This window comes from Caretta caretta, chromosome 11, assembly GCF_965140235.1.
Source record: "Caretta caretta isolate rCarCar2 chromosome 11, rCarCar1.hap1, whole genome shotgun sequence".
NCBI lineage: Eukaryota > Metazoa > Chordata > Testudines > Cheloniidae > Caretta > Caretta caretta.
Window position 1 is genome coordinate 48,113,271 of NC_134216.1, and position 25,088 is coordinate 48,138,358.

Consider the following 25,088-nt stretch of genomic DNA (forward strand, 5'->3'; position numbering starts at 1 on the left):
GTGCTAGGATATCAAATGTGGAGAAACCTTCAACTTAACGGGCTGAGCACTATCATATCCAGTAGGGATGAGAAACAGATCTCTCTCAGATAGTAAGTCATTATCAGCATCTTGGAACACACATATCTCCTCAGATTGGCCAGGCTTCTTATCTATGAAACCATGCAAGGTGTATGTAAAAGTCCTTCCCTATGAAATAGCAAAGGTATTCATGGATATCAATGTTCATCTCCATGGTACAGGGGCTGTCTCTTGTGTAAAAAAACAGTAACTTAGTAGGTAGAGGTATTGCAAAGAGGTCCATATATTGAAGGTAGCCCCAACCACCCCTCTGTGATGGAGAGAAATCAGTGAACTTTGTGAGCATGTTCTCCTTTGCGGTCAGAAATTTCTTTTGAGACATTTGCAGTTCCACACCTAAAATTTCCCAGCACAGAAGACAAAATGTCTCTCCTTGCTCTCTGAAGTAGAACATTGGTCTGACACTCAGAATCCACTGAAGTCAATCGGAGTTTTGCTGTTGATATTGATGGGGCCAGGATTTCACTCTACTTGAACTGGAACCACATTTTAGAATATCAGGTGTGTGAGAGTCTTAAGAACATACACAATCCTTTTGGGAAACAGTTTTGTGAAGAGGGATTCCTAGAGAAACCAAATGACATAAGTGCTGAATCCCTCTGCATGTGCTTTCCACTCCATAGTGAGTGCTTCCACGTTTGCCACAACTGTGAAGCCCGTTCCCCCTGCTGTAAATTACTCTCAAGCTAATACAAAAACATAACATTAGGCCCTTGCTCAAAAAAACCCAAAACCACCACACACACACCTCTCACTAATCATTATCACCTCATCTCTTTTGGGAGCAGAAGCCGAATAGAGAAGATTGTGGCAAAGCAACTTCTGACAATACCTAGAGTACTCAGATTTCCTTCACATTGGCCAATCTAGTGGTAGGAGTGTGAGTGAGAGATTCCACCGGCACAATTTGCCAGCTTCTTGCTGACAATGGAAAGAACCACGAGTCCACAAAGATTTTATCAGATCTCTCAACTGTCTTTGATACTGCTGATCATGAAATGTTGCTGGCATGGTTATGGTACCTATCGGTGGATGGATGGAGTATTTCTGGAGTGGATCCTGAAGTTAATGTTGAGTAATGGGTTCATCTATCCCAACAGCAGGCTTATAAGGGGAGCCAGAGGGCTCCAGTCAGTCAGTCTCTCCCTCCTATTCAGGATGTTTGTGAAGTAGTATGGGCTAAGGTGTCTCCATTATGCTGATAAACTACATCTTATGACTACTCTCAGAGCAGCAACTGAGGGCACTGTGCTGCTTCCCAGAGATCTCATAAAGAAGAAATAGCACAAAAGAAAAAAAAAGACTATCAAAATCTTATCAAAAGCAACTTACTGCTACTAGAGGTATTTGTGTAGTCTAGATCCTGTCCGTTCCTTTTTCACACTGATGGAAGCAGGAATGTACCATGCACTGGTGAGGTGGTTCAATAGTTTTACAACTCTGAAGCTACAGGAGTTCTTGCCAGTCACTTGATGAAAGAACACAGCCAGGAATCTTAATCTATTTCAGTTTGTACCTTTAGGTGAATATAGATTTTTTTTCACCAAAAGCTCAACCTCTATAGCACAAAGCAGAACCATGAACTATTTGGTTTGTTTTATTTTGCAGAAGTTATTATTTAAGCAGCACAAATGCAGCAAAGTTTTATACAAAGTGAGATGCATTTCTAGATGCCACATCAGACAACAACTAAACAAGCTCTTTGGCAAACGTGCAGATGTGTTTATAAAAACAAATGAACAAACAGCCCCTCACCTGCACAAGTTCGTTTAAGACCACAGCATCAAAACCTGAGAGATACTGCACATAATATCTCTGCATCACTGGTCCATATTTTCGCACATGAGCTCTGAGCTCTTCCATGTAGAATATCAGTTCAGCTATGTGCCTTAGGAAGCAAAAAAAAAAGGAAAAGTTTACAAATACAAAAACATACCCCTCTTGAAAGAAGTCAAGATAGAGCCCTTTCCACTAGAAACACTTGTTTACAAAGGATTTAGAACAGTATATTGGCCTTAAGCTTTCACAGTTTTCTTTTAAAAAAAATTATTTACTAGAGTCTTTCAGTGAGAAGCGAAAACCAAGAAAATATTGGTCTCGCCTTGTAGATCTGAGTTTCTGTAAGGAGGGACACCAAGAAGACAAAGGGTAAAAAACACAAGGCTCTAGCCCCAAAGGAACGTTTTTAGATCCAACTCTATTCTCTAAAGAAATCCTCCCTCTCCCACTAGCACCCCAATTGAAATGTCTGTATCATCTACTAATCAAATTGATTCTGTGAAATATGACTTAAATAATAATTATAATGGAGAGGCTTTCATACTGGAAGTTCTACCTACTAAAAATAAATCAGTTTACAAGATCAAAGTCTCTTTATCTGCTGGATGCTCACTAGTCTGGAAACAGGCTATGCCTAGCAGTACCCACGAGTGATACTATACGAAGAACTAAGGAGCAGCACTATCTTAGGGCTTGTCTACACTTGAAACACTACATCGGCACAGTTGCAGCGCTGCAGATGCACTACCGGAGCACTTCAGTTTAGAGACTCATTACAACAATGGGAGGGGTTCTCTGATGAGCGTAGTTAATTCACCTCCCCAAAAGGCAGTAGGTAAGTCAATGGGAAAATTCTTCTGTCAACCTAGCACTGTCTACCCTGGGGAAATTAGATCATCCTATCCAACACTCAGTCCGACTCCCACAAGTGATGGACCTGGGTAGACTTAATTTTTTAGCCTTAGACCTGGCCTTAGACTATGGCTCCCAGCATTGTCTGAAAACCATACCTGTTAATGTGCTAAACATCCACTTAATTTCAAATGAAGCTGTGAACTGATTGCCAGGTAGTTACTTGATAGATTTAATCCAGAGATCTTCTGTTCTACCCAAAAGGTAGTGATTTTTCTGAACACCCTACACGAGCTCAGTATACTTCTTTAATACATATGAAGAGTCACTCCGATAGGATATGAAGGCCTCTCCTCACACTTGGAGCTACTGAACAGAACAAAAACTCTGACCTGCAAAAGCCAGATGGCGAAGTACTAGAATTTTAAGGTCCTAGTCTAGAATTTTAACTAGACTAAACCTAGGTTATGGCATATGTGAATAAGATAAGCGCAACATATGTTAATGGTAATTTTTCTGGTTCTAGGAGAACTACTGTCCAGCCTGTAAATAAATGATGGTAGGGATTATCTAACGGCCACCTTATTGAGGGAACATTAGGAAACTCCCCACTCCTGTCCAAGGAAACAATCACTATGAACGGTTACCTAAAACAAGTAAATAACACAAAGATTTGAGAAAAGGAACGTGAGCCCATGCAGCACTGTATTTAATCTCCATCTAAGAGCTACCCAGCAAGGGATTTATGACAGGTTCTCCACTCCCCTCAGACCTGCATAGTGAAGGGTGACACACACAGTGGACAACATTCACAGAAGGGCCTCTGATGGCTCCTCAAACACTGAGCGCAAAGGGTTTTTGCATACCACAGATGGCACAGGGTTAAGTTGTACACACTAGGGTAATTTCTCCTAGGTAAGCTAATAAGTTTAAGGTGAATATCCTTCTTGGTATTAGTATTGAAGAGATCTGACAGCCAATATTGTTAGGAGTTTTCTTTTCATAAACCAAGCCTTTACATGTAGTTTTTCTAGTATTCCACAGACTCAGCATATAAGATTTGTTGAAGGAAAAATATTAGGATTAACAGCTAATGGGTGCCAGCATGGTGTTATTAGGATCAGATTTTATCTAGTTTTCTCTCTCTCAAAACCTATGGAACCAAGTGAATGGGATGTATCAGCTGACTCTCCCCAGTGGATGGAGAATAGATCACTGGTTGAATCACAGGGTTTCCTATTCTAATTGTAAAACACAGAAAGCTCGATCTTCACTGTTGTGAAGAGATTCATGGTTAGCTTGCTCTACTGATAGCAAACCTTCAAGGAATTTTCCAGTCAGTTTTTACTCTCATGGGAGAAGAGATTCACAGAGATTAGCTAGTCCACTTGAAGACAAAGAAGTTCCTGGATTGGCTACTAAAGAGAGCTGGTGCTGTTCCCCCCGAAGTCCATCAGAATCATTTCTTTATTCAGGTCTCCTGCTGCCACCTTGCTTGTTTATGTATGGCACTTTGTACAACTGGATTAGGGCTATCTGATTTAACACTAGTCACTTGAACTTCTCCATAGGATTGGGGTATTAGTAATTTTACAATGCAAGATAAATTTAGAACTAATTTCTATCTATATAATTTTCTGTTACATTGCTTCAACAAAAAGTATAAGCAGCTGGTTTACACAAACCAAGGCTAGTCAAAATTTTTCCATCTGAACTGCTTCCAAGATCATTTGGGGTTTTGACTAAATTTTTAATGAAAAGCATCAGCTGTCTGCCCCAAGTTTTAAGTTTTCATCAAAAAGTTCCAGTTTTTGGCTAAAATTTCAGGGTTTAGTAGTTCAATGAAAAGTTGAAATTTCCACTTTTCTGAACAGCCCTAATTCACACATACATCCACAATGATTCCTGCACAGATCATCTTACATTCAAATATATTTTCCCTGTTAATTCTGCATAAAGATTTAAAGTACCACACTAAATATTGTTAACCTACTTATCTATGAAGTCATCTGCACTCTTTTTAGGCATGTTATCTGCATGACGAAGAAGCCAAATAATTTCATCACGAGCAAAGGATAATGCCATAAATACAAAAAGTGCCTGGAAAAGGAAAAATATCAATTAGTTCCTAAAACAAACACCTTATATGTATAGATTTTACCTTTTTTAAAGTAGAATTTTTTCCAAGACATGTTAAAAATTAGCTTATTGTAAGAAGTTTGAAAGAAAATGTAATAGGCTACATACCCATCAAAGATAACTACTGCAATTACCTTGGGACCTAACAAGCCTGGCTGATCGGACAGGACAGTAGCTAGTTCTTTCAGTGCAGACCGTAAAAACTTGCGTCTTTCTCTATGCATTGATCCACTGTATTAAAAAAACAAAGATTGAAATTCATCAATCATCAATATCTACTCTGAGTCACTATAAAAATGGGTTGGGGGAAGATTTTTATTTTTAAATTAAATGTTTTGGTCTTAATATTTACAGTTCATATTTCACCAACGTCAAAGAAAATTCAGTAACTGAAAGAACAAGGGTCAGACTAAAAATGTCACCTCCATTACTAATACTTTAAACCACTAAGAAGTTTAATAATCTATCCTTCACAACTCACTTTTCAATTTGTATTTCACTCAGGTTTCTAGCCAGTTACTTTGAGTTTTCACGCATTAGCATAACAATGCTATAGCGTGGAGATTTCAAAAAATGCTGGGGGAACGCGTAAATTAAAAAAATTGTCCCTTGGAAATTTGAACATTTATTTTGTTAAATAAACCTAAATCTGGGGCATAAACTACCTGGTTTCCTTGATGATGTATCATTTATAAAGCTTTACATCCCCACTGAATTTTATCCTTAACAGAAAAGTAGCAGGAAATTATTTTCAGGTATTTTGTGTCTTAAAATGAAAAAAAAAAAAAGAGTTGAGTTTTTAGAAGTCTAATTTGCCTTTAAAAGCCAAACCTGTAGATGGCTATTAGGGTAACCAGTGTACGGGTCTTAAGTATGATACGCTCCCATGTATCTGAATGCCATGGGGAACACTGAATTTTTGGCTAACCCAGGGTTCAGATAAATGGAAGTGTTATTTTGAGGTAGATTTTAGCTGCAGACTGCAGAAAAGGTCAAAGCACAGCTAGGAGTGGAAGGCTCAAAGAATCATTTGGGGCGCTGCTGTTGGATCATATTAAAGAAGTTCTGTATTAAAATCACAAATGAGTTTGATTCCCCATAGTTTAAATTCCAGGGTATTACTAATTAAGAGGTCTCTTGGTTTTTGGTACTGTTTCTCTCCCTCTGTGTGTGAAACTTTCAAGCTGCTAATTGTGTTAGTACATTCTAAGACAGAGTCTGTTCTCAAAGCAATTCACAGAGAGAGAGACTCAAAGCAATACTCTAACAACAGAAACAGCACCCAGAGACTCCCCGCCCTTTTGTTGTATTAACAATTGTGATTAAAATAGAGATAGAGCATGTATGTGGATGGATGCTTGGTGTGGATAATAACTGAATGATCAGGGAGGTGCCAGCCTAAGAATCCAGTGTCCATCGGCTGAAGAAGGCATCAAGTGGTAATAACCAGAGGACCCCCGGAGGGCAGACTGGAATCCACCCAACAGCCTCAAGAATGGGAGAACCAAAGAACAAGATAACATCTTGGAGCCGTCAGGAATGTGCTATCTGCTGATTGATTCAGCAACAGCATGATGAAGCAATTCTCATAGACTGCCATAGGAAGAAATTCCTATAAAAATAGACTCTAAAAAGTGAGAACTTTGGGGTCTGATTCTGCAAACCAACTTCCAGGAGCATCAGATGAGCATCTGACAAGGCCCTGCTCCCTCCTCATGTCCAGGCCACCTGGCCAGTGGCTGGCATGAGCAACTCTAAGGCTGGTAACTATAATAACAACCTTGCAGAACCTGTGTGTGTGTGTGTGTGTGTGTGTGTATGTTTGTATGAATGAATGTGAGAATAAATTTGAGATTGAATGGAATGTTATAACTATAACTAACTGCTTACTATGATTCTTTCTGTATTCACAGTAAATGTGGTATTTTGCCTTTTTCCCTTTAATAAGATCCTGCTGGTTTTTATTTTATTGGTACAACACTGCTTCACTCAATTGGCTTCTGTTGTTGCCCTTCCGGGCTATGAGACAATGGCAGCACTCTGTCCTTCCCCCCCATGTACCCCACCTGCTCTGTGACTGTCTGGGTCCTCAGGCTGCCTCTGACCATCTGTGGCTGGACATGGACCCACAGAGACCCCATCCACTCTGTTCTTAGGAGGGGTGTCCCTGGTTGTTTTCGTAGGGTTTCATGGAGCATTCCTCAAAGAGAGGAGGAGGGTATAAAATAAGACCTATACATTATCTCTTCTCCTCTGTCTACTCACAGCAGCAAGACTGTTTCAAAGACAAAGAACCATCACTGAACTAGAGGGGAATGGTCTTTCCAGGTAGTATGGACTGCTGAAAGTTTTGGGTGAGAAAAATTCTTTTGCTTTCAAATATTATTTAGATTAGTAACATTTAGGAAATAGCCTGCGTGTTTTATCTTTTGTAACCAATTCTGACTTTTATTCCTTTACCACTTCTCAATTAAAATCTTTCTCTAGTTAATAAACTTCTTTTATTCGTTTATCTAAACCAGTATGTTTTGATTTAAGAGTTTGGAGAATCTCTACTCAGGTTAAAAAGGCTGGTGCATATTCACTCCCTTTGATGAAATGATGGACTTTTAATCAGCTTACTCTGTTCGGGGCTAAAGGGGTCCTGAGCAGTGCAAGATGCACATTCCTGGTGTACAAGGCTGGGGCATTTGCGGGTGTTGCCTTGTTCTTGACTAGCTAGGAGAACATTGATGCAACTCTGCTAGGAGTGACTTTCCATGCTAATGGCTGTGTGTGAGCAGAGCCTGGAGAGGCTGCTCGTCACTAGCAGAGCAGTGTAAAAGGCACCCGGGGCTACAGAGTAGAGGGGACAGTGGTTCAACAGTCCAGATTATACTCTGGGAAATGTCACAGCAGTACCAGGGCAACTGCCTTACAGAAGTCTAAGTATATTACAGGAACACTATTACCTTATCAACCAAACTAAATCTCTTTAAATCTCTTTAAAAAAATCATCTAGTTAGTTTATGTCCAAGCTGATTGGCATTTATTATATTACCCTTTTAATTTTTTTTATTAATCAGGTCCTGTATCAACCACTCCATTATCTTGCTTGGGATCAATGTCAGGCTGACAATTACAGAGGTCATCCTGTTTACTCTTTTTAAATATTGGCACAACATTGCTTTCTTCTAGTCTTCTGAAACATCCCCAGTTCTCCAAGGCTTAATGAAAACCAACATTAACGGTCCAGTGAACTTCTCAGCCAGCTTTTTAAAAAAAGCTCTTGGATGCAAGTTGCCTAGAGCTGATGCTACTTTAGTAGCTGTTGTTTAACCTTCTCCTAAGATACTAGTGAAATGGAAAGAGTGTTATGATGAGACTACCTCATCTTCCCCACCCCACAAATACAGGACAGAAATATTTAACATCTGTGTTTTTTGTAGCATTAGTAATAATTTTACCATTTCTATCGAGTAATGGACTAATACTATTGCTAGGATTATTTTTGTTCTTAATATACTTTAACTACTTTTTGTCCTTAACTCTACTGGCCACAGATTGCTCCTTGTTCATAAGAACGGCCACACTGGGTCAGACCAAAGGTCCACCAAGCCCAGTATCCTGTCCTCTGACAGTTGCCAATGGCAAGTGACCCAAAGGGAAAGAACAGAGAGGTTATCATCAAGTGATCCATGCCCTGTCACCCAATCCCAGCTTCTGGCAAACAGAGGCTAGGGACACCATTCCTGCCAATCCTGGCTAATAGCCATTGATGACCTATCTTCCATGAACCTATCTAGCTCCCTTTTGAACCCCGCTATAGTATTGGCCTTCACAACACCCTCTGGCAAGGAGTTCCAGAGGTTGACAGTGCGATGCATGAAAAAATACTTTCTTGTGTTTGTTTTAAACCTGCTACCTATTAATTTCATTTGGTGGCCCCTTGTTCTTATATTGCGAGAAGGAGTAAATAACACTTCCTTATTTACTTTCTCCGTACCACCCATAATTTTATAGACCTCTACCATATCCCACCTTAGTCGCCTCTTTTCTAATCTGAAAAGTCCCAGTTTTACTAATCTCTCCTCAGACGGAAGCCATTCTATACCCCTAATAATTTTGGTTGCCCTTTTCTGAACCTTTTCCAATTCCAATATACCTTTTTAGAGATGGGGCGACCACATCTGCATGCTGTATTCAAGGTGTGAGCGTACCATGGATTTATATAAAGGCAATATGATATTTTCTGTCTTATTATCTATCCCTTTCTTGATGATTCCCAACATTCTGTTCGCTTTTTTGACTGCCACTGCACATTGAGTGGATGATTTCAGAGAACTATAATTGCTTTGCTTCTCTGATCAGTTTTCTACAGTTCCTACCTTCTGATTTATATTCATTACTATCAACTTCACCTTTCTTCCGTGTGCGTGTGTCTCTCTCTCTCACACACACACACACACACACACGTTTGTTTTATAGCTGCCTTCATTTCTGCTCTAAACCACATTTTTTAACCAATATGGCTTTCCTCCTGAATTCTGGCTTTTTGGGTATCTACGAAAGTGTTCTTAAAAATACCTAATTCCTTCAGGCAGAGCTATGCAGTGCAAACAGGTTGGGGTGCACTGGAGAGTTGGGAGATGAAGGATGATTGGGATGCCAGAAGGTTATGATGCACTAGCTGACTGGGAGGCTGGGGTGCACTGGCACAGGTGGGGAGCAGAGGGTTGAGGTGCACTGGGGGTGCAAAAGGTAGGAGTGCACTAGCAGAGCTGTGGAGTGCAGGAAGGTAGGGGTGCAATGACAGTTGGAGGGTGCAGGAAGATTGGGGTACCCTGGCCAAGCTAGGGGGTGCTGTACCTGTCTCCAGACACCCCCACCTCTCTCACCTCCACTACCATCCATCCACATTTATTCGCCTCCCCATATGACCTCAACACCCCCCTCCCTATATTCCCCCACACCTCTATCCCCCAACACCTCTCCTTTCTCAGAAAGCATTCACATATAACATTTTCCCCCAAATACTTTGCTTATATTCCCCCAAAACAAAACTGCCACCCACGACTCAAATTACAGTAACTCCAAGGCAAATCCTTTTGTTTTAGGTGAGGGCTTGTGATTAATTTATCTTTAGATGTGTTAACTAAAGGGTGACTTCACAGCAACCAAGAGGTCTGTGATGCTTTTGGGATGAGAGGGAGGGAGGGGAGCTGCAACTCTGGAACCCAAATTTGAATCACTAATGCGATCATGAGCCACCACGAGGCACATCAAATTTCACAGCAATCTGAGTAGCCATTTGGATTTTAGAGCACTTACAAAAGTGTAGTTTAAAACATATAAAATCGTGGGAATGGAAACCATCTAGCTATTTTTTGGTATTGAGTATGTGTATTGCAAAAAAATATACATTTTCTTAAATCAGTTTTCCATTTGGATCCCTCAAATATAGAATGGGTGTCATGCACTACCTTGGGTAAAACATTACAGATTGAGACTATTTTGACCCACATCACATCTCTAGCACGAGGCAAAAAATAAATAAATCAAATAAATAAATAAAAATTTAAATGGCTAGTATTTTCCAGGGATTATATCTTCAGAACTCCTGGCTCAAATGACTCCAAATTTGGATCACAAACTTTACCTTGCACCTCCTGAGATGCACGAAATTTCAAAGAAATCCAACTAAACATGTCAGTTTTAAAGGACTTAGAAAGGTCCATCTCCGAACACGGTCATGACGCAACCTTAACTGTAGTGGTGCTCCTGTGCCACTGTTAAGTGTTTACACAGCTACAACTATTCAAAAATTAAAGTTTCACATTCCATGTTTTATTTACAATAGTTTTACTCTTGAAGAAGCTTGATGGAATAGTGAATGCAAAGATATTTTGATCTGATATAATATGAAGGAGAAAAACTCAATTCCCATAACTGATTTTGAATTTAGGAAAACTTCATGCACAAAAATGTCAATTCAAAGACTTTGTTCAAGTAAGGGGTTGGTTTGTTTGTTTTTAAAACAGCAGTAAACAAGAACATACCTCTCTCAAGCAGGAAAAAGAAAACAAAGCTAAGAACAATAAGCTTAGTAAGACAAGGATAGCTCAGTATAAAGTTCCATTTAAATGCACTCATGATATAAAAAAAATTCCAGTTAACATTGTTGGTTTTAAGCTTTTTACAAAAGTAAGCAGTACTCAAATCTGAAAAATCACAGTATGCTGTGGTTTTCTACAAGATACTTACGCATGTGATACAGCGGCTTCTTTGCACTCTCTTATGTCATTAATCCGTTTGTTGTAGCTGCAAGAAAAACAGTAGTGAAATGTCAACAAGTATTGGTAACAGCCTTAGCAATAGCTAGGGCCCTATACTTTCTGTAGTTCCACAGCAAAGGGAATTTGCCTTTAGCAAACAGCCCATGTTGCCCAAGGACTACCTTGCTCTGGTTAATGAGATGAGCCACTGGACAGTAACAGGAAACACCCATCCTTAATCGAGATCTCAGTTTTCTGTGTTTTTACATATTTTATATGTATTTTTTAGCCTTATTTGACAGACCTTTAAAAATCATTAAAATGTATTGTGATGCTTCCTTCCTCACTGTGAAATACTGAATTTCAATATTTTAATGGCTGATATTGCAAAACCTGTTGCAGACAGCTGTAGCTTGCAAATAACTAAGATTCCTCATCCTCTATACCTTCCCCCCACACCACCAGAATCCCTCCTGTTTATCAGCATGGATAGGGCACAGTGATCATGACCCTCTGACACCTTTTGAAAACCCACAGAATACAGTTACATTAACTCTTGCTGCTTGACAGATCAGCTGCCAAATCATGTCTGAACTGACATGAAATAAAGAAGGCAATACTCAGAATAAGAATCCGTCAGTTCATGCACGGAGAAGAAGCAGTCTATGGTTTAAGCTAAGGCTATGGCTATACTACAGAGCTTACAGCAGCACCAATGCTATTGCAGACGCTTCCAATGAGAGAGAGATCTCCTGTTGACTTAATTACTCCTATGAGCAGCAGTAGCTACATCGGCGGAAGCTTTCCCACCACCGACATAGTACTGTCTACACCAGCACCTAGGTCAGTGTAATGTAGGTTGCTAATGGAGGTCGCTAATGGGGTGGCATATTCACACTTCTGAGCAACATAGCTTATACCGACCTGAGCTATAATGTGTACGTAGCCTAAATGTTGTAAATACTGAAAATCTGCATGCAGAACTTTCATCCAGCAGGCAGATGCATAATTTTCTAATCAACTGTTCAAGCAATGGTACATTTAAACAAAATCCCTGGAACACACTATGCAATTTTGATCCAGCCCTCTACAGATGTATGTACAAGGACTAAAAGCATTCCAAAAACAAGTGCTCAATTTAGGAACTAAAGCCCAGTTTGGGATGGGGGGGCTTGTTTTGTTTTTGCATTTCTAGTATCTCTGAAAGATGAGTACCTATGGCAAAAAACTTATCTAACAAATTATCAAATAATATATACAAAAATCTGTGTGTGTGTGTGTGTGTGTATATAAAATAGGTTTTCAGTAAGTGCCAATTTTTTAGATAAAATCTCTACATTTCATTGTATTTTCAGTACTACTTAACATGATCTTAAGATACATGTAACATTCTAAACAGTGAGGGATTAGAAAAATACATTCAGAAAAAAAGGAAAAAGTTTCTATTTCAGACCTTCCAACCATGGAACAGCTCACCTTTGCAAAACTGTCATGAAAACTTACAAGCTCCGGACATAAAATTTGTTAATCTTTTTCCATAATGGTGATAATGAAACAGCCATGAGAATTTATCCTCCTACTTCCCCTCCAACAGTATTTCCATATTCTAAAACTATTAATCAAAGCTGTTATATAATTCTCATACTGACAGACAAATTGTTATTCTAGCCCTGTGCTAACTCCATTATCAGCAATGAAGACAGTTTGCTAACACAATACATTCATGAAAATACCATACCCTCTTATGTTCACAAACAAGTCTTCTGCAGCTTTGTGAATATGGAAAACTTCATCTCGAAATAGAGACAGGCAAGAACTGCTTTGAAGAGCGAGTTTCCAAAGGTTCAATGCTGTAACATCACTATTCAGGATTCCATGGCACAAAATAAACCCAACTTCAAAAGAAAATTCAAGATGGATGTAAAATATCACAGAGCAGAAATACAAAGACAACATGAGAACCTGAACTACTGAATGGACTACTGTGGCCAACTGCCAAACCAATAGTTTTTAATATATTGATTTCATGTATAGGTTTCAGAGTAGTAGCCGCGTTAGTCTGTATCCGCAAACAGAACAGGAGTACTTGTGGCATCTTAGAGACTAACAAATTTATTTGAGCATAAGCTTTCACGGGCTACAGCCCACTTCATCGGCTGCACAGAATGCAACATACAGTAAGAAGATTGTATATATACATATACATACAGAGAACACGAAAAGGTGGAGGAAAAGGCTAATTAATTAAGATGAGCAATTATCAGCAGGAGAAAAAAAATGAGCTCATTTTTTTCTCCTGCTGATAATAGCTCATCTTAATTGATTAACCTCTTACTCCACCTTTTCGTGTTCTCTGTATGTCTGTGTGTATGTGTATGTATACCTATCTATCTATATCTTCTTACTAAGGTGCGACAAGTACTCCTGTTCTGATTTTATGTATAGTTGTATATGTGACACGGTCTACCCAGGTGTCAGCTCAGGACTGGGCTGCAGGCTAATTCACAGATATGCTGAAAGAAATCAAAGGAGGAGTGTCAAAAGGTATTGTAGTGTAATCAGGTCAATTAACTTGTGTAAATAGTTTAGTTCAAAAGAAATGTTAACAGTATTGTCTTCACTTATCTATAACCTGTTGATTTCTATTGTATTACATTATGTATACTCATGTAACTAATTAACCCTAGATCAAAAGTGTATATTAGTGTTAAGATGAAAATGTACTAAACTAATGAAGGATTGTTGTTTGCTATTACTAATATTTCCATTTATGTATAACCCTGTAACTGAAGTTACTGCTCAAAGAAACCTTGTGAAATGTTAATGAAGGACTTAATGGCTGTAACAGGAAATGCTAATTTCAAAGCAAGGAGCCAGGCAGTGAGTAGAAACACTTGTCAGAAAGTGTTATCTGAGGAAAGAAAATACAATTACTGATTCAGAGGAATGATTCTTCATCTCTGGACTGCTTGGATTCCAACAGAGTAGAATATCTGGACAAGAAGAGATCCCCAGAGTTATTCTGGGTAACCCTGAAAGACTTTTGGAAAACTAACAGATCACTATATCTCTGATATCATTTTGGATTTACAAACTTGGTCTCACCTTTTAATGTATTTTGCCTGCTTTAAACTATCAGTAACTCATTTCTTTTCTTAGCTAATAAATCTTGAATTAGTTTACTAGAGAACTGGCTGCCAGCATTGTCTTTGATGTGACATCCAGAGTACCAAACTGATCTGGGGTAAGCGATTGATCCTCTGGGATTGGAGTAACCTAATGTGATGTGATTTGTGGTTTATGTGACCATTATTCACTAAATCCAAAAAGAAAAGGAGTACTTGTGGCACCTTAGAGACTAACCAATTTATTTGAGCATGAGCTTTCGTGAGCTACAGCTCACTTCATCATGATGAAGTGATGAAGTGAGCTGTAGCTCACGAAAGCTCATGCTCAAATAAATTGGTTAGTCTCTAAGGTGCCACAAGTACTCCTTTTCTTTTTGCGAATACAGACTAACACGGCTGTTCCTCTGAAACCTGTCACTAAATCCAGTTTGTCTGGGTGGCAAGATGGGTAGGAGAGCTTACGGGGACTGTCTGTGTCTCCATGGTAAGACTGATATAGTGCTCAAGGAGTTTACATTTGTTACTGGTTTGGTGAAATCTAATTATAGAATATACCACCAGTTTGGGGTGTCGGCCCTGTTTTCTGACAGTCTGACCTGAAATTGGCACTCTCAGTTGCGAGCCACTCTAGATAGCATAACAGTATACGCACCTTATTTTCTAGTATAGCAACGAATGACCAAAATGTCATCGGTATGTTAGTTAATGGCACTGCTTAAATTATCACTAATAAAAATAACTCAAAAACAAATGTACAGTCACAAAATATATGCTATAAACTAATTTTTAAAAACATACAAAAGCATGATATACTGTTACTGTATAAATTAAAGGATCTATAGGGTCTAGTCAAGCCACATTCTACAGAATATAATTGCTTTAGTACAGCATTCTGAAAACAGGCACTTTATAGAAGTAAAACAACTTAAAAAAGCACACTCTCTTAAAGTTGTACTTACAAATAATCCATTTTTCCATTGCATCTAGAGAGAGGTATTCACATGGCATCTATTGGAAAGAATAATTTGTAATAAACTAATAATACATAGTAAAAAAAAATTTCTAATGAATACATTTTTACAGAATATAGCTTTTTACACAAAAGCAACAACTTAATAAGGTTTGTCCTCACAAAGCCTGTCAGGACATATTACCCTAATATCAAGAACAAAGAAGATTGCTTATGTTTACTAAATTGCTTTTAACTTAGCTGATGCTTAAGCATCAATAAAGTCTTACATATTTTACAGAGACTGAACTCTTTTCAGATACAAAAAAGCCTACTGAGTTTAAAATCAGTTTCTAATTCCTGGTAAGTGTGACATACACTTTTGTCTCAAGTCTCTTGAGCAAAATGATAAACAATTGTCCGTTTTTTATAATCTCAAAAAAACCCAACCCCACATTACAATTTAGGAAATTAAATTTCCAGAGCACAAGGTAACATGGAAAATTAAACAAACCAATGCAGAACCTTTTATAAGGATATCTAACTAATATTTCTTAGTTAAGATTTTCAAAAGTGACTAGTAACTTTGGGTGACTATTTCTGAGTGCCCAACTTGACACCTAGAAGGGGGCTGATTTTTTTACAAAGTGCTAAATGTGCACCCGAAAACAGAGGCATCCGAAGTCACGGCTCACTTTTGAAAAAATCTTGAGTCTGATGTTCCGTCTGTTTCCCTATCAACACCCTAGACACGATATAAAAATTCTATCCCCTGCCCTCCCCACCCAATAAAATGCACAATATTTTCCTTCAGAGAAAAATTACCAAGAACTGGGGACAGAGGTAACGTTACGACAAAGGATGTCTTACAATTAAATAGGTAATTAATTCCATTCTGCACTGCAGGTGTAAATACTCAAGTGTAACCAAAGTGATTATTAGCTCAAAAATGGCCTAGAAAAGCTAAATTCTAGACAGCGAATTAAACAGTTTAATCCAATAATACGTAATCCTATATTAAATATATATACAATTAAATTATTTCACAGAAAAACTCATTTAATACTACTGTATTACTCAAGGTAAAATGTCATACTGTGTCCGACTGTGCAGGATTAAGCATTGTACTCGGGGCACTGATGAGGCTCAATAGTTGTGCATTCCGCCACTGGTCAGCTGACAGATTTCTTCGGGGATAGACCATCTGGAGTGAAATTAGAGCATCTGAAAGGGACTAGGAAGTAAGAAAAACAATATTTAGTTAGAAGAATTCTGCAAGACCAAATGCTTTGTTTAATTTAGCAAATATCTAAGATATGTACTTCATTGTATGTCTTCTTGTACAGTAATAATATCTAGACATTGTTAGAAACTATTCTACTTTATTAGTACAGTATTCTCTTTTAATAGCAACCAGCCAAATACTTGCTATTTTCAGCAGCTTGAACAGCTAATGACAATGGCAACCACCATGAAATAATTGCTATTTTGAGCAGCTTGAACAGCTAATGTCTGATGCTGGCCTGGATGTAACCTTGCATAATAACTAACTAATCACTAACCACTTGGTATTTTACATCCATTCTTGCAATAATCACAATTGTCTACTAAAATATTTGAGGCTAAACACTACACTAAACCCTAAAGCCAGTTTCTGCTCACACAGAAGAAATGAGGTACTGGTTTTTTAATAATGGAAAACTAGAAAACTGTTTTAAAAATACAAGGAATTTGGGTAGATGACATTAAAATAAAATGAAAAGACAAGGGCAGAGGATTTTTATTTTACATACATGAGTGAACAAAAATAAAATTGGATTTATCAAGTTTTTCATTAGTTCACCTAAGCAGCCAGTTACTCTGGTCCTGCCAGCCAATTCTCCCCTACAGATTAAGCTCACTTTTTCCATCTCATCTAAAAATTAACTATAAATTCTATAGGGCTGGGTCTTACTGTGTTGATGTATGAAGGCAGCACACTGGAGTACTCAACCTGAATGGGGTCTCTAGGCTACCATACTACAAATGAACAGTAAGTTGTATATCTGTTACACAGTCAAAAAGCTTAACCAGTTTTGGTTTAGTTTTTTTCCTGGAAGGCAGAGGGGTGGTTTGGTGAAGTTTATAAATTGTCTCACTCTATTCATATATCTACTAAATCAACAATTTAATTCCCTAGAGATTTTTTTTTTAAAAAATAGTAGTCTTACAACCTGTAAATTTGCTTTCACACACATGCTTCTTTCAACCAGCAATGATTATGAACCTGTGAAAAGTATTCAAACATACCTTGCTGTGAGGTACAAATTCCTCCATCATCTTCTTTAAAGGATTCTCATAATCCACAATCATCTGGCCAAGACGTGGATATTCTCTATCACTGAAAAGCACAACAAATAATTTACCCCGCTGTAGACAAAATCATGTAAAAAAATACAATTTTTTAAAAAATACACAATGGATTTTTACCTTGCTCCATGCGTCATTTCATGAGCATAATTGTACAATCCAATGATTGCCTTCCTTTCCTCAATTCGAGACAGCAGTATCATTAGTGTTGTGTAGGTTATAATCAAATCTAGGTAGTTCTTTGTTAAATCAAAGTTTACAGTCTAGAGATAAAGTACAAATGGGTACAGGTTTTTTTCCATTCTGAAGACCTTCAGTAGCAAAAATATTATTATACACATACATGCTCCAGTGAAAAAACCTAAATCATACTCAAGTATTATTAGCACTTAATTCTAGTGTTTTTTTATGCCAAAAGTGTAGGTCTTATTTTTCTTCAACGCTTATGAACAAGCTTAATTCAAGCACTTAAATCAGTGGGACAACTCAAAATGCTTGAAGATAAGCATATACATCTTTGCAGCATCAGGGTGTTAGTGAGTACCTGTTATATTCTGTGTAAGGAATGAAAAAAACCTGGAAAATAATTTTGCTCTGAAATTACAAAACAATCAATCAAAATGTGAATGTGTTTTGTCTTACATTCTATAAACTTTATTGTATTTTAAAAGTTGGCCTGCAAAGGACAAAAATTTGGCTTCTACCACCATTTTGAATCCTAATGACATATAAAGATCCCCTGAAAGGGTTCATCTGTGCTTTTTTGTTACATTATAAATCCAAGTTTGCCAGTCCTAAAAGACTAATGACTACTGAACCAGTGAAATGACAACATTATAAGTGTCAAGAATGAAAGCCAAAATTAAGGACAGCCATACTGGGTCAGACCAATGGTCCATCTAGCCCAGTGTCCTGCCTTCTGACAGCAATCAGTGCCCAATGCTTCAGAGGGAATGAACAGAACATGCAATTTTACCTGAGACATCCCCTGTTGTCTAGTCCCAGCTTCTGACAGCTGGCCGTTTAGGGACACCCAGAATATGGGTTTGTGTCCCTGACCTAACAGCCATCAATGGACCTATCCTCCATTAACTTCTCTCATTCTTTTTTTAATCCAGTTATACTTCGGGCATTCACAACACATCGTGGCAATGAGTTCCACAGGCTGAATGTGTGTTGTGTGAAGAACCTCTTTAAGTTTGTTTTAAACCTGCTGCCTCTTAACTTTAATCAAGTGACCCCTAGGTCTTGTGTTATGTGAAGGGGTAAATATACTCCCCTATTCACTTTCTCCATAACATTCATTATTTTATAGGCCTCTATCATGCCCCCCCCCCCCCAACAGTCTACATTCCAAGCTGAACAGTCCCACTCTTTTTAATTTGTCCATAATGCTAATAATTTTGCTGACCTTTTCTGTACCTTTTCTAATTGTAATATATCTTTTTTGAGATGAGGCAACCAGAACAGCATGCAGTATTCAAGGTGTGGGCGTACCATAGATTGATATAGTGACATGATATTTTTGACTTATTACCTACCTTAATGGTTCCTAATATTGTTAGCTTTTTTGACCGCTGCTGCACATTGAGCAGACATTTACAGAAAACTATCCACAATGATGTCAAGATTTCTTTATTGAGTGGTAACGGCTAATTTAGTGCCATCATTTTCTATGTATAGTTGGCATTCTTTTTTCCAGTGTGCATTACTTTGCACTTATCAACACTGAGTATCATCTCCCATTTTGTTCCCCATCCATCCAGTTTTGTGAGATCCCTTGGTAACTCTTCACAGTCAACTTTGGATTTAATTATCTTATCTTGAGTAATGTTGTATCGTCTGGAAATTTTGCCATCTCACTATTCACCCTCTCTTCCATATCTTTTAAGAATATGTTGATCAGAGCAGGTACCACTGCAGACCCTTGAGAGACCAAGCTATTTCTGCTCACCACCGTGAAAACTGATCATGTATATTCCTACCCTTTGCTTCCTATCTTTTAATAATTTACTGATCCATGAGAGGACGCTCCAGCTTATTCCATGACTGCTTACTTTGCTTAAGAGCCTTTGGTGAGGGACTTTGTCAAAGGCTTTCTGAAAGTCCAAGTAGACTATACTCACTGGATCACCCTTGTTCTCATGCTGGTTGACAACCTCAAATAATTCTAATTGATTGATGAGGCAGAAGCCAAAAGGAAAAGTTGTAAGGGAAATGGATTTTCTTTTTTAGCTTTTTCTACACTGGAATTTTAGCCACTAGTGTAGCTGCACTGGTGTATATAAAGGAAAGAGAAAAAGAAAAATGAAACACCATGTGACACCAGAAATATTTCTGTTGTCTGAGGATCAAGCAGCTCCAAGCATTCACCTGACAATAATTAATCAAGCAGACAATGAACTTGTAGAATCAGTGCGACAAGAGATATGTAGCTGTGTATCATTAGTGGCTGACAATGCTGTAGCCATTGATCAAAAGTGGTTTTGTTAAAAAGTAAGCTGGTCTTTAATGCCTTGGTAGTTAAGTTGTGGGCATAATAAAGATCCACAATTTAAAATAAAATTAGCCTGACTAGGTCATACACAAGCCTACAGTCATAAAACCATGCTATAAATATGTTAACAAATTTTTTGTTAGTATATCAATTTTCTAGCTTGTGACTATTCTAAAGCATATTAAAATTCTGAAAAGTTATAAAAAGAAAAGGAATACTTGTGGCACCTTAGAGACTAAAAATTTATTCGAACATAAGCTTTCGTGAGCTACAGCTCACTTCATAATGACCAATGAGGAGACAAGATACTTTCAAAGCTGGAGGGGGGGAAAAACAAAGGGTCTGTCTGGGTAATGCTTTTGCCGGGGACAGAACAGGAATGAAGTCTTAGAACTTAGTAAGTAATCTAGCTAGATATGTCTTAGATTATGATTTCTTTAAATGCTGAGGAAATTAGCTATGCTGAAAGGAATGGAATTTCTTGTCTTTGTGTCTTTTTGTAACTTAAGGTTTTGCCTAGAGGGATTCTCTATGTTTTGAATCTAATTACTTTGTAAGGTATTTACCGTCCTGATTTTACAGAGGTGATTCTTTTTACTTCTATTAAAATTCTTCTTTTCAGAAACCGAATGCTTTTTCGTTGTTCTTAAGATCCAAGAGTATGGGTCTGTGGTCACCTATGCAAACTGGTGAGGATTTTTACCAAACCTTCCCCAGGAAGTGGGGTGCAAGGGTTGGGAGGATTTTGGGTGGAAAGACGTTTCCAAACAACTCTTTCCCAGAAACCCGGTTAGATGTTTGGTGGTGGCACCGAAAGTCCAAGGTCAAAGGGTAAAATAGTTTGTACCTTGGGGAAGTTTTAACCTAAGCTGGTAAAAGTAAGCTGAGGAACTTTTCATGCAGGTCCCCACATCTGTACCCTAGAGTTCAGAGTGGGGAAGGAACCTTGACGTGAAAGCTTATGCTCAAATAAATTTGTTAGTCTCTAAGGTGCTATAAGTACTCCTTTTCTTTTTGCGAATACAGACTAACACGGCTGCTACTCTGAAAAGTTAGTTATACTTGTAAATGTATGAAAATGGTGAAGGATTTTGCAGAAACTGAGTAAACGCAAAAAATATTTCTCTTTTCCTACATGTAGTTACCATTTTTAGTTTCTAATGGTATTTGAAAGCTTATTTAAAATATTTTGTAAAAATGAGAAACTTACAATATCAAAGAAGACTTGGCAAACATCAATAGTATTCAGCAGCTCACAAACATGGTCCTTACAAAAGAAAAATTCTTTATTTTAGTTTAGAGATCTTAAACAATTATGTTAATATATACTGCCAAAGAAATAGAACACACTGAGTCTATAAAATACAAAACTAGAAAAGCAGCTATTTCATTATATACGATATACTACTGCAAAAATAGATTTGATAGGAGACTTATCTGATGACACATGAATTACTGCAACATCAATTCTCATAGTCATCTGAGTTGTATTTGCCATGCCTTACCTTAAATTCCATAACATCAACAAATGTGAAGTAATACAAAGCCAGATTCTTCAGAATCTCTGATTTTTCCTTCTGTAGCTGAGCAAGCTGTTGCTGTAAAAGAAACACAAATGCATGTATGCTGTTCTCACCAGATCATTAAAAAAACTAGCTAGAAAAAAATGACAGCAATAAAATACCTGTGAGGCACAGATGAACCACTAAGCTTGCTATGCAAGAAAATATACGTTTTTCTAAGACTGAGGTTCTTTTGCATTCATTTGGGTTTTTTGTAGACATACAGTAATAGAAAACACCGAAGACTGACCACTTTAATAGCCACTGGCTATTATTAGTTTTAAGATTAAAGCCAAATTAGTACACATTAGTATTGAAGTCATTGTTTAGTGCAGCTAGAGACAAAATTGGGAAAATGTTAAGAAAGAAGTGTTATCATATGTGTAATTAGCAAAGGAACAACAGTAAATGAGCACAAGTCAGTATGACAAAAATAATGACAGATTACTTGAGGTGGGAGAAAAGGTGGCAGAATTTACAAGTTTTACTACAGAAAAAACAATATGCTTTTAAATTCTGAACTTACCAAAAAGAATATCCAGGCAAAGCCACGTTAAGCATGCAAAATAAAATGTAGATACAAACATAAAATACAGTAACGGTTCTTTGACCAGTTCTATATAAAACACAATACATTAAAACGAAAGCAACAAAAACAACAACAAAGAAATGAAAAAGAAGCAAAACACTAGCGTTAGACACTGGTGGATAAATGGAAGAGGCAAATGTGAATACAAAGGCATAAAAGTAATTCGCATTAACTTTTTTTAAATTGAGACAATGACAGCTAGTTGTATTTTCAAAGAATATTTTTCACTGATTTCCAGGCTTTTCCAAATTAACTCTAGCAATGATCATAACTACTAAATAACTGTAGCTCACAAGTATAACAGAAAATTTGTTGTCAGTTACTTAGCAGATGCTCTGTTCACCTATATTACAGCATTTCTGGGTGTGTGTGTGGGGGGGGAGAGAGACAGACAGACAGACATGTTTTGCTGCAATTCCATCCGATCTCAAACTAACCAGGGTTTGAAGTTACCAAGGTATACAGTAGGTATCACTGCAAGTGGCATTGGTGATTCAGCAAATTACTTTTCCCTCTAACTCTACTGAACCAGTATCCCAATACTGCGTAAAGAAGATAAGATTAAGTACAGCTGGAGGTGCTATGGGGATGAGACAAACTATGGTCCTGGGAACCTCCGGAGTTATTGGAAATCCCATAGTGCTTTTTTGCATAAGAAGAGAAGCAGATGGCTGTTACATTCAGCATACAAAATTCTTTCTTCAGAACAGCTCTAAATCGTCATGGAAGCATTTGTTTCATTTCAGCAACAAATAAAGATGACTAATATGCCCTAGGACCCTTTGGGATGCTCTAGGCTATACTTAAAGCAAGATATTAAAAAGCACAAGATGACAAGAAATATGTACTCTAAATAGCTTAGAATACAATGGTAATAACTTTAATTTTCAAAACAGAAGCTTGAAAACAGCTAAAAAAGCACAGCTGATATTATGCAGCATCTTAGTCATTTACTTGGGTTTTCAGCACTCAGAAATGTGGGTGTAGTTCTTTCCACACCCGTGCAACAAAGTTTTTCCACTACTAATTTCTAAGCAGCTGCTGAAGAGCCATATTTAATGCCATCTTCAGTGTCAGTTTTGTATTTTGCAAATGTAGTTGATTTGCATAAACCTATAATGCTCATTTAGGAAGCTTTGAATATTTCTGCTTTCCAATAAATAGTATAGTTGTATACATTTTGGAGAGCAGAAACAGAGTAAGTTCAAAATTTCAGAAAGAACAATTTCAACCACAGATAATCATAATGGCTTCTTGACTGAAACACTACAAAAGATATTTCAAAATATTTTAAAATAGTTCAAAATATATAAACAAGGAGAGAGTATTTTTGAGGAACAGAGCATATAAAGTAATAGACTATACTAGGGTTCAATAGTAAGAAGAAAAATGCAAGGATTTTAGTACAGAAGTTTTAACACAAAAAATTAAGAAAAAGTCACCTGCATCTATTACCTAAAGTTTTCATCTATCTGATCTACAATCATGTTGGACGAAGAGCTTTGAAGTAGTTAGCTACTGGCACGGATTTTAATGCTATCAAAGTAAGGTCAATGCTGAAAGTTTTTGGGAACTGAACCCCTTATTCTTTAGTAGCCATTCATGTTTTGATTGTCCACTTAGAAGTCTGATGGAACATTTGTGCTCCATGATTATGGAACTTTGTTCTACACTAGGAACTTCTTTTCGTGATAGTGTGATTCATCTTCCTATGCTAAATGACTAGCTAGTCATAGGAAAACATTTTCCTGACCTCTCTTTTTTCCCCTCCTACTTCAAGCAAGTGACTAACTAAGGACACAAAAATCACACTCTTCCTCTCCAAAATGCTTTCTTAGGGCACTAGATCAGCTGGACTGCTCCTACTAAGTCTCTGTGGTCAAATTAACAGATTTAAAATCCAGAAGGGAACATTATGATTATCTACTCTGACCTCCTGCTTAACAGGCCACAGAACCTCTCCCAGTAATTTCTGCAGGAAGACCGTAACTTCTGTTTATTATCTGCATTTCCGCAGCACCCAGAAATCCTCATCACAGACCAGGTCCACAACGTGCTGTAAAAACACAGAAGAGACTGTTCCTGTCCCAAAGAACTTACAATCTGAGTATAAGACAAAAGACAACAGACTGATACAGACAAAGACGAGAGAGTACAAGGAACCAATGAGACTATATTGGTCAGCATGACAGACAGCGGTCTAATGACACCAACAAGGGAAATATTTTCCAGTTTTTTAGTGGCATCACGGTAAAGGAGAGTTTTAAGGAGGAATTTCAAAGATGACAATACAGTAACTTAGTGGATGTTTACAGAGAGCTCCAAGCATGGCGGAAAAGCATTAAGGTACTTGTCTGAAGATTTAACATGTGGGCAGTTGAGGCTGACATCATGAGCCAATTTGAGACAGGAGCCAATATTCTGATAGTGATCCAGAAATGACGGCTAACGTTGTGCTTGAAAGGCCAGGAACGGCCTTGAAAAATGAATAAAAGCAGCTTATGTTTGGTTTGAAAGAGAAAGGGAAGCCAGTGAAGGGATGCAAAGAACAGGGTGACAAGGTCGAAGCACCAGGAAGGCATCTTTTACAAAGATCAGTCTTGAGTCAAAGACTTCAAGTGATGAAGAATCCACCACACCTTGAACAGCTCAGTGGTTTGAGCATTGGCCTGCTAAATCAGGGTTGAGAGTTCAATCCTTGAGGGGGCCATTTAGGGATCTGGGGCAAAAATTGGGGATTGGTCCTGCTTTGAGCAGGGGGTTGGACTAGATGACCTCCTGAGGTCCCTTCCAACCCTGATATTTTATGATTCTAAGTTGCTCCAATGTTTAAATTACCCTCACGTTAAAAGTTTGTGCCTTTTCTAGTTTGAATTTGTCTAGCTTTAGCTTCCAACTATTGGAACTTG

General features: G+C 37.9%; 1 protein-coding gene across 5 annotated transcripts in view; it reads right to left on the reverse strand.

Moving 5' to 3' along the window:
- Positions 1-25,088, reverse strand: part of NCKAP1 (NCK associated protein 1) — a 115,341-nt gene that overhangs the window by 54,282 nt on the left and 35,971 nt on the right. For 3 of the 5 annotated variants that reach the window (XM_048868888.2, XM_048868886.2, XM_048868891.2), the window contains 11 exons: positions 21,534-21,626; positions 21,239-21,295; positions 17,652-17,794; positions 17,472-17,562; positions 16,279-16,416; positions 15,193-15,241; positions 12,844-13,000; positions 11,095-11,151; positions 4,986-5,082; positions 4,706-4,812; positions 1,837-1,969 (listed from right to left, as the gene is read on the reverse strand). In XM_048868888.2, coding sequence (XP_048724845.1) covers positions 1,837-1,969; positions 4,706-4,812; positions 4,986-5,082; positions 11,095-11,151; positions 12,844-13,000; positions 15,193-15,241; positions 16,279-16,416; positions 17,472-17,562; positions 17,652-17,794; positions 21,239-21,295; positions 21,534-21,626 — 1,122 coding nt within the window. The remainder of the gene's footprint in view (positions 1-1,836; positions 1,970-4,705; positions 4,813-4,985; positions 5,083-11,094; positions 11,152-12,843; positions 13,001-15,192; positions 15,242-16,278; positions 16,417-17,471; positions 17,563-17,651; positions 17,795-21,238; positions 21,296-21,533; positions 21,627-25,088) is intronic. The other 2 variants (XM_048868890.2, XM_048868887.2) reach the window with 1 other exon arrangement.